We start from the raw sequence: 14,186 nt of genomic DNA on the forward strand, positions 1-14,186 counted from the left end.
AGCTAAATGACTATTGCACATTGAAGAGGCCTGTGCATTTTATTCCTTTGTGCTGAACATACAGACTGAGGCACTAGAATTAAAAGGGCATTCTGACTGATTTTTACTTGAAAAGCCAAAATAGCTGAACAACTTCCTTTTAAAAAATACAATTACTGCTCCAACTATATCTAAAAAATAATCAGTATGTCTGCAAACTCCTTCAGGATTATGACTAATTCTCACCTGTGTGTGTCCTCTGATGAGCCTTTAGGTGGGAGCTCTTGGTGTACACCTTCCTGCAGCCATTGAACTGACAACGGTGAATCCTCTTCTTGTTCTCCGGTAGCTCCCCAACCCCGATCACACATGCAGCCCCCTCCTCTTCGTCCTTCATTCGGACAGGGAGGGCATGCGCCGCCACCAACCGGGCCGCACTAAGACCCACCTTCCTGGCCACCAGCTTCAGGGTGAGTGTCCCATCAGCTGAAGCCGTCAGTGTCTGGTTGGGTTTGACGAGGTGACGGCCCAGTTCTGGTGATGACGGGGGTGTGAGGGAGGTGACGGCACTCAGCTGGGCCTGGTGGACTCCCTCCATCCCTTCTACGTTTTCCAGCCCCTGGGTTTTGGGTTTGAGGTCCCTTTTCATCGCACCAGTGGAGGGGAGGTTCTTCCGTGTTGGGCAGAGGATCACTGGAGGTGGGCTCGGAGGCTCAGGGAGGCTGGGCAGGCTGGGGAGCAGGGCATCTGTCAGCTCTTCCTCACCATCCTCCTTTAGGTAGGCCGGAGTTAGGAGACCATCCAGGTCTTGGTCGAAGAGTTCGGACAGACGCTTGGGCTCCGTCTGCAAATATCGCTCCAATTCTAGGCAGGTCTATAAGAGAGAAAGTGGCAGAAAAAACTAAATTTAGATTCAGCTCAGGCAAGTTCATGCATTTGGGCAACTGCACTGAAACTGCCCATCCTCACTGTCAAATCCCACGTGACCATTACAACAGCCATCAGATCATCTGATATGCCTTTACACACTGTGGAAAGAAAATCTGCATGGTGCCATCCGCTCACCCAGACAGGCAACTTAGCAGCTCTGCCAGCTGTCACATGCGCACTCGCACAGATAGCCTCTGAGACAGCCAGGATTACTTGGCAGCACCGGCAAGACGGCTGATTACACACTGATTGATTGCAACCGCTGTAGCATGGAACGAAAGCAAGGCGAGTGGATAGCAGAGGAGAAGTCCTGAAATGTACAGAACTCCTATCAAACAACATTTTATAGAGCTTTGACAAGCCATGTGTGCGTCGGCTTCCACCGAGCCAAGATAGAAAGATTTATTCAGCTGTAGTTATGGTCTGCTTCATCCCTATTACGCCAAACACCTCTCCCCGTGGAGGGCAAATAAAAGGCTGCATTCCCGATTTGTGTGAACTGGCATCCTGAGAAGTCTATTACTTTGCACCAAGCTGGCAAGGTTCTAAAAGGAGAGGCAGCGAGGGAAAGACACACTCCATGTCCAAGGATGAAGCTATTATGTTTGAATGGACGGCGGCAGTTTGATCCCAGGGATCGTTGTGTTTCACTTGTAGCCACTAACCTGTCTTGACAGCTGAGATGGAGGCTAGCAGCTCCACTGGGCGCGTGCTACTCGCCACTTCATTTGTGTGTAAATAGGCACTGACAGACAGAGTAGCTGGTTCCATTATCAGGAATAAGGTTGTACAGACTGAATACATCGGAGACATTTACAATCTTACAACACCCGCCCCCCTTCCCTTGTTTGCACCTTCTAAAAATAAAACTGCACCTTTTTTTTTCTTTTTTGGGGGGTGTCTGTTGCTAAGGGAGTGTGATTTCTCCTCTAAGTAGTCTTCTTCGAGGAACAAAAAGGGATTTGGAGTTGTTTTTTGACTGTTTGCAGTATTTGCATTCTGACATCAAATTAAAAAACTGCTCGCGACCACATCTACAGTGAGAAATGAAGATAATGTGCTGTGCCTCCTCCCTCCACTTCACGCCTACATGTTGTTTTTTTTTCCTTTTTTCTGTGATGGCTTTAAAAAATAACTTCTTTCATGCACTATCTAAGAGGTCTCTACAGTTTCCTTGATGGCTGCGGCCAGTGAATCGTGAATTAAATGAGAAGGGTTTTTTTTCCCTTTATTCTTTGTCTCAGAGCACAATTAAATATTGAAGTCGTTGAGACATGATGAAGGGAATAGCGTGCACTGCTCCATAAGGTACTGAAAAAAAAAACAAAGCTGCTCTTTTCACAATCTGCAATATCTTTCAACCCGTCCACCAGCTCTCACACCCCCGACATCGCTCTCCTTCTCACTCATTTTCGCCATTGCCAATCTCCTCCTGCTTCACCCACTATCGATTCCCCAAAATCATAATTTTCTCTTTCCTTTTTTTCTTTTTTCTCTTTTTCTTCTCATTGTGGTCTCCTCCTCTCCCAAGGTTAGGACTAATTACCCACTAAAACCAGCCAGTTAAAGGGGACTTTATTCAACAAAATGCTGAGGACTGCAAACCAAGGTGAGTGTGTGTGTGTGAGGTAGAGATAGTTCAAGGGAGCGGAAAAGAGGATAGAAACGGATAAGTGAGAGGGGGGCCGAGTGGAAGGTGAAGTAGAAGGAGGAGGAGGAGGAGAGTGATGGAGGGACAAGGTGAAGGAGGCTGGAGAGGAGAGAGAAGAGGGAGACAGATCGGAGGAAGGTCTTGACTTCATTTTCTCTGTGGGGGATGAATCCTTTTTGGAAGTGTGACATTTGGCGTAACAGGATCCTGTCAGCGGGCAAACCGCGGGCCTCACACACACACACACACACACACACAGAAAAAAGTTCATGCACACTAAATGTTAGGTTACGACCCACAGTGTTGCTAGCATGCGCTCGGATGTCAGCTGCGACACAGCATGGCGTGGACTGTGTGTGCATACATACATGCATACTGTACGTATGTGTGTGTACATGTGTGTGCATACAGAATATGAGATGTTTGACAAAGTAAGGAAGATGAAAGGGGCTGCAGGTGAGGGGGTGGCAGGTATGACAAGCTTTTCGTGCCGCTCTTTCTCTCCATAGTTCTTTCCTCCCATCGCTCCATCAAGGCACCCCCCCCCCCTTACTCCGTCCCCGCTTCCTACCCCCCAGGTGGTGACATTAACATTGTTAGAGAGAAGGTCATGCAGTTGATCAGCGGTTCCTGTGTGTGTAGTGTAGAGTAATGTGGGTGTACTGTATGTCCTGGATGTGGCTGCATGTAATTATGCTAGTTTGCATGTGTGTGTACATAATTTTGCAAGTGCACATGTATGTGTGAGTAGCATAATTATGGTGCGCTGTGTGTAATTATGCAGCTCTTGTGTGTGGGTGTTAGTGTGAACACCCACACACATGCATAAACACGTCTATTTACTGGTCTTATGGGCTGAAGTGAATGTGCAACGCGCGTCTGTGTTTGTGTAGGCAAAGACTCGAGAGCCAAAAGCATTGCACAGTAGCCAAGATAAAGGAGCGCTAACGACCCGCTTCAACTCAGTTTGGACAAACGCCGATATGGAGAGCCAACATGAACTGGCTCTGCACAAAGCCAGGGTCCATTTCCTAAAAGGCTTTTGGGATGATTCCCTCATGCGTCTCAGGATAAGCTGAGACAATCCAGTGGCTGTTCCAGCAGCCCCACCTCCACCTCCCAGCCTTAGAAAATTGCTTTAGTGGCACAGGGTGGTGGGGTGACTTGGGACTGTCCTCCAAACCAGATTCAGGCTCCCATATTGTCAAGCATCTCTTTTGAGCAAGACAGTAAGTCATCACCACTATCAGAGCGCTCTTCTGGAGTATTTTGCTTTTCTGTGTCCACCACAGTCAAATTTCTAATGACCCATTGCAGTGTCCCAGCAATCCATGACAGATTGACAGTGAGCCGTCATGCACAGTACCAGGACCCTGAAACCAGGCCAGCTAAATGGAATTCAGCCATCATTAATTTTAATATTTACGCCTGTGCTTTTCCTAACGTGACATGTGATAATGTCATTGACAAAAAAAAGAAGGGCCTATTAAGATCAATCAAGAGGTGTTTGGTGCATGAAAGCTATTTTAATCCTTTTGTCGGTCACTAGTCACGTTCAGGTGATGTCAAGTAATGTCTCATCTAATGGGTCGATCAGTGAAACTAAACTAAATAAGGTCAAAGTTGAAGCTGGAGTTTGACTGCTGTGGTGATGCATAAAATCCAAAGAAAAGCACCACCGCAAGGCATGGGATTGTTGCCCTCTCCATAAGATTAAGATTTGTGTGACCCTGCTGGCTGTACTGTATTATTTTTTATTTATTGTCACTAAAAGGTTGCAACTAATTTCATGAACAGTTCATGTGCGCAACATCATTTAATTAATCATTTGATCTTTTAGTCTATAAATATAAGAAAACTCTGATATCAAACCAATGATATAGAACAGAGAAAAGTAACAAATCCACATATTTCAGATACTGTAACTTGTAAGTGGGTTTTTTTTCTTAGAATTAATTGACTAAATTAATTAAGTTTGAAGTTTGTTCTCAGTTGAATACCTTGATGATTTCCAGGTGTGGCTTCAGTCGGTGTCATCTGTCAATCATGTTAAAAATACCTCCATTTGAGTGGTTCAGCCGCACCTTTATAAAGACAGTGCAAATAATAGCCGTACAACAAGTAACGTTTTCAGATAATGAGAAAGTCCGGTCTAGGTCGAAATGCCAAGGTGTCTCTTCTTTTAGGACCATTCATCATTTAAACATTTTAAATAGGTGCAAAGTTAAGCAGTGTTGAGAACCAGGTGTACTATAGATATATACATACTGCATTTCCCTACTCACACATAAATATACACTGATAGAAAAGCATGTCTGTACATAAAAACATGGCAAAACCATAAACTCAGCCACAGAAAAGTGTCTTTACTCAATAGGATCAACCTCGGATAGGGGTTAGGGTCAGGTCCCAGTTTTTTAGCTTGGGTCAAATCACTTGAATCTTGTCCTCTATACTCCCTGCCCTCTTTGTCCTTTTTACCCGTGTAGAAACCCATAATTACTTTAACAAAAAAATGCTTAAAAAGCCAATGAAAAGGGAGAGGGACCCATAGACAAATGCGCTTTGTATTCGTTTTCTGTACAGCCACAAAAATGAGCTCAAACACACACACTGAATCATGCATGCAGCACACACCTGAGGTTAGTGAGGCTTAAAATACAGCAGGTGTGACAAATATTCGCTGATCACAAGACACGCTTCTCGCAGAGTCGAACAGGCTGAGAGCTGTGAACCAGCCCTGATTCATTCACTTCTACTTTTTATTCTATGACTTTCAAGTAAAAAGCGAAAGGTCTCTCTCTCGCGTCCTCCTCCTCCTCCTCTCCTCACTCCTCCTCTCTGCCTCACCCTCTCCTCCCCTCTTCCACGGGGCCCTTGGCTTGGCAGCTGATCCTCTCTCCACGTCACCTCCCTTCACATTTGGCCTGCGCCGAGCCGCCTGCCATCACCATCAAAGCACAGGCTGCCTCCCAACTGTTAGCACCCCGCGACGTCGCTAATAAAAAGCCTGGGTTATAAATATGAACAGAAGAGCATGCATAATGCCCTAAAGGAAGGCCCAAAACACCACTAAACAGACAAATGTAATGGGGTGGCTACGGCTCATTAATTTTAGGATGATCGTGTTTAGTTTTTACAGATGTCGTGATAGACACAAGGTGCTATGAATAATACTCAGAGCTGATGCTACCAGAGTTGAAAAGGGCAGGACTATAAGGGGGCCCTGAGCTGGAGGGGGTGATGCAGTACTATTGTTAAATGCACTGAGGTTGGGGGGGGGGGTGCTGTCACATCTTTTCAGATATGACCGATGATTCCCTGCAGTAACATCCTTGCAGGGTTGCATGATACTGAGTTATGTGGAATTTTTTTTTTTACTTAGAACTGAGGTTTTGATTAATGATATAGATTTTTAGACACAGTGATTCAGTAAAATAAAACAACACTAATGTCATTATTTTTTGTAAAGTCACAGATATAAAATGTCTCAAAAAATGTATAACAGTGGTCTTTTGTAATTAATCTGTAAGGGGATTTTTTAAAGTAATACTTTGACATTTTTAGAAATTTAATTTTGATTTATTTTATTTGCTCTGTTGCCAAGAGTTAAATGTGAAGCTTGATCAGCTCTAATGTCTGTATGGTAAATCTGTGGCTGGAGCCAGCTGACGTTTAGCCTAGCTTAGCATAAAGTCTGGAAATGGGGGTGGGGGGGCAGCTAGCCTGGTTTTGTGAAGGTAACAAAGTCCATTTAACAGTAGTTCTAAAACTCACTATTCAACATGTTATATCTTGTTTGTTTCAATCCAAACAAAAGTCAAAGAGTAAAAATGTCAGTTTGCCATTTTAAGGAGTGTTATTTGCTTCACTATTTGCAGTTTTTAACTTTGGACAGAGCCAGGCTAGCTGTTTCCCCCTGTTTCCAGTCTTTATGCTAAGCTAAGCTAATGAGCTGCTGGTTGTTGCTTCATACTTACCATACAGGCATGATAGTGGTATTGATTTTCTCTTCTGACTGTCAGCAAGAAAGTGATTATGTGTATTTCCCAAAATATTAAACTGATCTTTAAATGTTCCCAGTATGGTGCAACAAGGCTTTTGTTCTCAGGCTTTTTTATACTTGTAGCTTCCTCGTATTGTAATTTGTTGTGACCGTTTAGGTGGCTGTATGCATTCGTGGTTTTGTCTTTTGATGCTTTCACAGTGTTTGCACAAAATGCGCTTTTGAATCTCATCATTGTCTTTCGCAAATTGGAAAAAAATCCTTTTCAGCACCAACATGACATTTTGATTACTTAGTTCAGCCGTTTCCATATCTAGCAGAGGCTTGATTACTCATTTTAAAAGTAACATTCACGTCATGGATGAATTAACACTGGCTTCTGTGCAGCTTTGCTTCTCTTCTTTTTGTTGTTTCACATTCATCTGACAGTCTGTTTATTGCTTGTTGCAAGCTTTTATTTAAATCACACAATGTCATTGGTCACAGAAAATAAGAGGGCCTTGGTTGAATTCATGGGGTGTCAATGCAATACCACTGCAATACCAGCTCTGATTACAATCCCTGTGAGAAATTCATCACAGTTTTACCCTAGAGGTAAGGCTGCACAAAAATCACAGCAGTTCTCACATCAACAGGAAAATCTGGCCTGCGATGAACCAGCTAACCAAATTGTCTTATCCTTTTTTTTTCTTGCTCTGTTGATTTAATTTTTATGACACACTGTTTTACTTTACTGACCTTATTTACAGCCATCTTTGTTATTGCTGTTTGTAATTCCGCAACACACTTGGCACTTTTATCTAAAGAAAAGTTTGGGCAGGCATTTAATTCAGACAGCAGTTTTTCACAGTGTGTATGTGCCTGTTTGTGTGTGTGTCTATGTACATTTGTGTGTCTTATCCTGCCATAGCGTGTTATAGGGCCTGTGTCTCTCATTGATCTGGTGAGCTGGGCCAAGCCATCACTTTGAGGTGACAGCTAAATGACCAGTAGCCCTAGGCATTGGCCATCCCGCCAACAACCTTTGTGTGTTTGTGTGTGTGTGTGTGTGTGTGTTTGCGTCGCATTGCCTAATCGATACGAAATGATACCGTGCAGGAGCTCATCAGCGGTGGCCATCGCAGCTGACAGAGACGGTAATCTATAGCTTCACTGAGCAATACTTACACAGCAACACCCCCCCCATACACACACACACACACACACACACACACACACACACACACACAAAATCTCCAAAAAGCACCCCCACCTCTAAGCTCCCCCTCAGGGTTTTTGCTCCTGCCTGTACACTCGCTAAGAGCTCCGGCCCCCAGATTCCAGACTCCTTGGAGAGCAGCATGGCGTCATCGGCGTATCCCAGTTGAGTGGGGAACCTGCCTACGGGGCCGGGAGGAGGGGAAGGGTGGGGAGCGGGTGGGGAGATAATGCTTCATTTTCCTTGACACTGATCTCAATAGCAGAGCGCCCTCGCGTCACCCTGTTATTCTCAATGGAGAGAGCGGCAGGGGGTGCAATGTTTGGCCAGGAGGGATCTTAGAGCTCCTGATGCCCCGGCGGAGCTCTGGAGCAATGGAGCAAAGAAGAGATGGAAGGAGTAGAGACACAAAGAGAAAAAAGCTAGAGGGTAGAGACGAAGCTAATTTATTTGCCTTCCCAGAGAGTAGAAAGAGACAGACAGGTGAAAGATGAAGAAACATGGCCTCTTTACAAGCTATGCAAAGAATTACATTTCAAAGTAGGAGAGGAAAGTTTGAGGAGAGTGTAAGAGGCGAAGGATGAAGCCAACGCATCTTCCCACCTACAAAAAAAATTACATTGTGGATTAGGAGGAAAAGAAAGAGAGGGAAAGATATGAAGCTTGAAAAGCCTCAGACAGGAGTCCTCTTCCTCATTGACTAACAGCTCCATCTCTCCAGGCAGCCGAGCTTCAGCTAGTTTCAGATAACATGCCACGGAAACAGCTTAATTACACACGTGGTCTTATCAGACGACATTAGGCTCACAGTAATAATCGGAGTCGTCGTCAGCTCCTCCGTCAAAGCCTGGCAACGCAGCACCTTGAGGCAGTTTTACACAGTGTGGGCTTCAAGCTGATAACAGACGCTGCCAGTTGTTAAATCACAATTTGCTGACGGAGTTTGAGGGAATAATGCACATTTGGTTGTAAATCTGACACCTACTTTACAGACAGTCAATTTCTGTTTGGATGGATACACTAATAGATGCGACGGTTGCTTGAAACCGCATTCAGGCAGCATATTCAATTATGCTTTGTCTGACTTAATGCTTAGATTTAGACACTTTATTTCAATGATCAATCTTCGGCATTTAGCTCTCAGAGACATTGATTTTGTTTCTTTTACAGTATGAATACAAGCTTCAGTTTGCTAGTTTGCAGGAAACACATCTCCCCACTAAACCCTCAGTTACCGGTGGTTTACACGACACGTGTATGTGTGAGATGGGGGATCTTCAAAGCACCTTTCATCTCGCAGGAAAGCCACAGTGATGGAGCACTCAGAGCGCAAAAACCCGGTGACCTCTGCTTAATGGAGCAGAAAGACGTTTCCCATTGCTTTCGTCGGGCAGACACAACAGAAAGCGCACATCCACATCAACCTGACACCGGGGACTTTCCCTATGTCTTTCCATAACACACCATGGAAGCCGATATGAGGAACTCCTTCGTAAAATGAGATATTTGAGGAAAAGTGATACCTGTGACAAAATCATCACAACGTCCACTCAGTAGCTGTCCATAAATGTTGCCAATGTGGGCGAGAAATCAAAAAAAAAAAAATTGAAATTGAACATCCACATCTCTAACTTGTTTACTTCAACCACTAAGGAAGATTGTATTATATGATCGAAAGCTCCTGAACATGGGCAAAAATGTGCACATTCACTGACTGAATAAAAAGAACGTGAATATTTCTTGGTTTTGTGTGTTGGTTGGACGAAATCTGAAGCAAATTTAAGATGTTTAATTGAGTTTTAAGAACTTGAGTTGGGCATTTTCCATTAGTTGCAGCCCTCCATTTTTTGACAAAGCTAGATCCAAACTGCGGACACACTTGGGACAAATATTAGAATGGTATCGATCTTCTCATCACATCTGGACTCTTGGCAAGAAAGTGATAAGAAGTAATTATACTTCATATCCTCCCAAAATGTATACAACTATCTGTGTTCTCAGTACACCCATTTGCTACAGTACCTTTGTACTACGATAAACAACTGCTGTCACATGTGGATAATCCATCTTTCCACACAGACAAAGCTACACATGTATCCTCTAAATGCTGAAAGTAGCTTGACAAGTAAACAGATTGAGCTCATAAAGATCTGCTGACCTTGAGAGTGATACAGACATAATTAAGAGGTCTTAGGCTCGGGATACAACAAGTGTACCGCATATAAAGACCTCTACTGCTCCATCTAAATAGCTTGTGACAAAGTGTGGAAAATGTCTTTGTTCTGGTATTAAGTCGAGGGTAGGAGAGGTGAGGGTGAAATGGGATAGAGAATAGGAAGAGAAGAGAAGAGAAGAGATGAAAAGAGAAGAGAAGAGAAGACAAGAAGCACGTTGAGCATGAGGAAGATAAATGATGGAGAGGAGGATGAGATTGGAGAGAAGAGGAGAATAGCAGGGCATGGAGGATGGGTGGAGGAGGAGGGGAGCGGGGGGGTTATAATCCCAATGACTGGAGCAGTGTTGCACTCGCTGGGGAGGGGAACTCTGTCTCTCTTTAACTGGATTTGGGTGAGCTGCTGTTTATCGGCCTATGAGTCGCCAAAGCGCTCCCTCTCAGCTGTCAAAACCATCCTAATCTAATCAGGAGACATTTCAGCCATTTGCTTTCAACACGGCAGAGTGCAGAGTGCATTGTGGACATCTTTGTGTGTTCATATGTGTGTGTGTGTGTGTGTATGAGCCAGAACATGTTCATGTGTGTGGGTGCGTTGATAGAGGGGGTCGGCGACAACAGTGGTTTTACACCGGGGTTAGCAGCTTGCAGCAGGATTTGGGGAGTCTGTGCTCCGGATGTGGGGACCCCATTGTGTGCGGCAGGCTGGCTAATCTTCATTACCGCACACAATGACGGGGCAAGAGAATGGGGCCTTGGCTGGAAAAGGCACGGAGAAACAAAAGAGTGGCGAGCAGCGAAAGAGAAAGAGAGAGGGGAGGAGGGCCGAAAATAACAGAGGGGAGAGGAGAGAGGGAAGAGATAAAGGGAACAGTGAAGCGGAAAAACTCTGCTTCCTCCTCATACAGTGCCAGTCAGAGAGGGCCGTTTGGCACCCCAATCACGTCCACAAACCGTGAAGTGCAACTGTGGTGCCGTGCCCGCACTGATAAGAGCCAAAACGGTTCATTCTTACATGCTTCTCGACGGTTGAATAAGAAGGCACCTCCATTTTTTTGCCAGTCATCTCGTCTGTGTTTACCCTGCTTCTGCCATGCAGGTGTTGTGTAACACTTAGCTTGTCTGTTAGCGTCACAGTTTTAGGCTTTGTCACTCATTACAAAACCAAAACGCAGGGTTTGCTAAGACGCAAACGGGGGGAGAGTGTGCTAGCTGCACGCAAGCGGCAAGAAAACAAGCATGAGCAGCAAAAGCGGGTCAGTGGCACAGTCTCGCAAGGCCAAGGTGGATTATCTCAGGGTCGCAGATATGTTGGAGTGTGTGTTTGTGGCGAATCTGTGCAGTTACGCAAGAGTGTGTACATCCCGATGACTTTATGTGGATCCGAGACCATGCAAACAGGAGGTGGGGCACTGTCGTTCCATCTATTATTCCGGCAATGCTTTCAAAACAAACCTGAGCGACAAAGATTAGCCCAAGCTGCTTAAAATATTGAAAGACGTCTCCTTGCCACTGTTACTGCTGTGGGCTCTCCTCCAAGAGATAGGGTGGAAAGAGAGAGTGCATGTGAGTTTAGGTTGTATGCAGATGGGCGGAGGCAGCACGGCAGGCTGAACCCGTTCACCCTGCAGTGCAGAGTGGCTGGCTTTTCAGCGGGAAGCACAAGCGGAGTGCGAGGACTTTTCACCCCAATTTCATCCTGACAACGTCCAGCTGCTCAGCGGAGAGGGGAAGAGGGCGGCTAGATGCGCTAAGAAAGGTGTTAGGAACTCTGACATTGGCCATTAGCTCTATGTGTGTTGGTGTGTGTGCGCTTTGACTGCTGTCCCACAAGTAAAGCATTCAGTCTGAAATAGCGGGCGATGACGGGGCAAAGGGTAAAGCCCGTAATAAGAGCTGCACTAAGATTTGCGGTTAAAGTTTCAAGGCTGGCAAATTAATGCGTTTTAAATTAATGGAAGGTCATGACAGCTACAGTGAAACGTGTGCAACATAGGAACAAGTGAGTGTGATTGTGTGTGAAGATGTCTGCAACAAGACACACACACATACACTATACACACCACCTGCCCCGCTGAATATTCGAGAGAAAACTGCCACTTTTCTTCCCGATGAACGCACAGGTATAAACACGCACACATAAACCCAATAAACTCCGTCTGTGAAGCTCTCTCTGTTTCTCACTTTCTTGCTAAAACACACACACATACGCGCACATACACCAGTGAAAATTATTGATGTGCTCTCTTATAAAACAGTGGCTGCTCCCTAAAGTATTCCTGGCAACATCACAGGCTGAAAATAGCTGCCGACCCAAATAACTTTCCCCGCCGGAACGGAGAAGGAGCCAGACCACAGCCACCGGCGACTGGCTTTACTAATTGGCATCATTTTACAATGAAATAATATCTGGGGCAATAGACTGAATAACACATAGCAGTAAACTGGAGAGCGGGAGGATGTGCTGTGCAGCCACACAAATGCATGCAGAGACGAGTGATTTGAGGAAGGGAGGGTTGGGGGGGAGGACGGGGATGCCTTCATTCTTGTTAACATAAGTTATCAAATTCTCTTCCCTGAAAATAGACAAGGGGGAATTGGGTAGTGAAACATTTATGTGACACCATCAGTTTAGTTAAAAGATGTGAAAAACATCTACAGCAGGGGTTCTTAAATGTTTTTAAGTCACAAACTGGTATTTGCTAGGATTTGTATGACACATCCCCATACAGATAGTTTGTTTTTATTGATTTAGCACTGAATAATAGAATTTTTTTCACTTAACATTGGGAGATAATAGAAAAATCAATGAATAGATGTAGATTCTGTTACCGGAATAAGTTATAGTAAATAAAATTACAACGCAACTATAACGAACTAATTTCTTTTAGGGTTGACATGAATGCCTCGACACGTGGAAGCTTCAACTGTTGCTATGGTAATCAACATCCAAATTAGTATTTGAATGCTGCATACTGCAGTTTCATTTGCTATAACTATATATGCGTTACCACAAAAATCCCTAATAGCCCAAGAAATAAGAAATATGAATCCAACAATATTCATTATGCATCAACATTAATTATTCTCAGGCAAGGATTTTTAATCTTAGTGATAGTTTTGTGCGTCGCAGCTCTCATCTAACGTTAGCAGCACGGACACCGGGACAGTGACACGTGACCAAGTGACAGGCTTACGAGTTACAACTATGCTAGCAAGATGTCAAAAAAGTCAAGCGTCTGGAATAACTTCAAAAATTTGCGAAGATGACCCCCAAAAAGTCGAGGGCAAGATATACAGAAATCTACAACGAGTTTGGCAAATCACCCGAAAAATGTAAGTAACAGTTTAGCCATCTTGCAGACTGTTTAGTATAACGTTGTCCGATTCGAATGAAAATTGCCTTGGCCCAGGGCTCTGCACTTACGTCATCCCACAAGACACCACCCAAACTCCCAGTATGGACCCAAATATCTAAATCACCAACTCTGCAAAACGCATCCTGTGAACTGCTCACACACACTCACTTGCAAGTCCATCCAGGGAAACAGGGAGGGAGGAAGGCATAAACACAGATGTCTTTTGGCAGCCCAAATCTTAATTAGCACCAGGAGATTCATCTAATCAAAGGGTTGCCAGCCCATCATTAATGCTAAAACACACACTGCTCTCCTCACATACCAGAACAGAACAATGGGAAACAGAGGTACGCTGTCACGCTGATGAATGGCTCTTCCCACAGGTCTCATTAAATCACAGAAGGGCACTTCCCAGGCCGTCCGAACAGTTAAACAGGGTGCAAGATCTTCTCACCCCCTCTGTCTTTCTGCTTTGACACTTAAAGCCCTTTTTATTCCAAAGGTGCATGTCAAAATAATATATTTCGTCGTGGAAAAATGGCGCTTTCAGGCTTTGACATGTAGGCTAATCCCAATTCAAGATGAATCTGGCTGGTTTTGAGAATACAAGTCATATCTTATTTAGACAACTCAGCCCTGCAGGGGCGAGGAACGACTGAAACTACATGACATACCCAGTTGGTTAGAGACACCAGTGTCTTTAGGGTAATTTTGGGACCCAGTTTAATCTTCCAGTGAATTTAGCATCAGCTGTTGACAATGGAAAACATCTTTTATCTGTTTCTAAGGCTTTACCTCTGGTTTCAAGCTGCCAAAACAGGTATGATACGCTGTAAATTTTAAGTAAATGATGTGAAGCAGCTTTTAGAAAAAAGGAGTGACAAAGACGT

General features: G+C 44.4%; 1 protein-coding gene across 2 annotated transcripts in view; it reads right to left on the bottom strand.

Moving 5' to 3' along the window:
• The window catches only part of LOC120798330 (Krueppel-like factor 7), a 94,484-nt gene that overhangs the window by 13,836 nt on the left and 66,462 nt on the right, over positions 1-14,186 (bottom strand). For both annotated transcript variants that reach the window (XM_040142559.1, XM_040142560.1), the window contains exon 2: positions 226-853. In XM_040142559.1, the coding sequence (XP_039998493.1) occupies positions 226-853 (628 nt within the window). The remainder of the gene's footprint in view (positions 1-225; positions 854-14,186) is intronic.

This window comes from Xiphias gladius, chromosome 13, assembly GCF_016859285.1.
Source record: "Xiphias gladius isolate SHS-SW01 ecotype Sanya breed wild chromosome 13, ASM1685928v1, whole genome shotgun sequence".
Lineage (NCBI taxonomy): Eukaryota > Metazoa > Chordata > Actinopteri > Istiophoriformes > Xiphiidae > Xiphias > Xiphias gladius.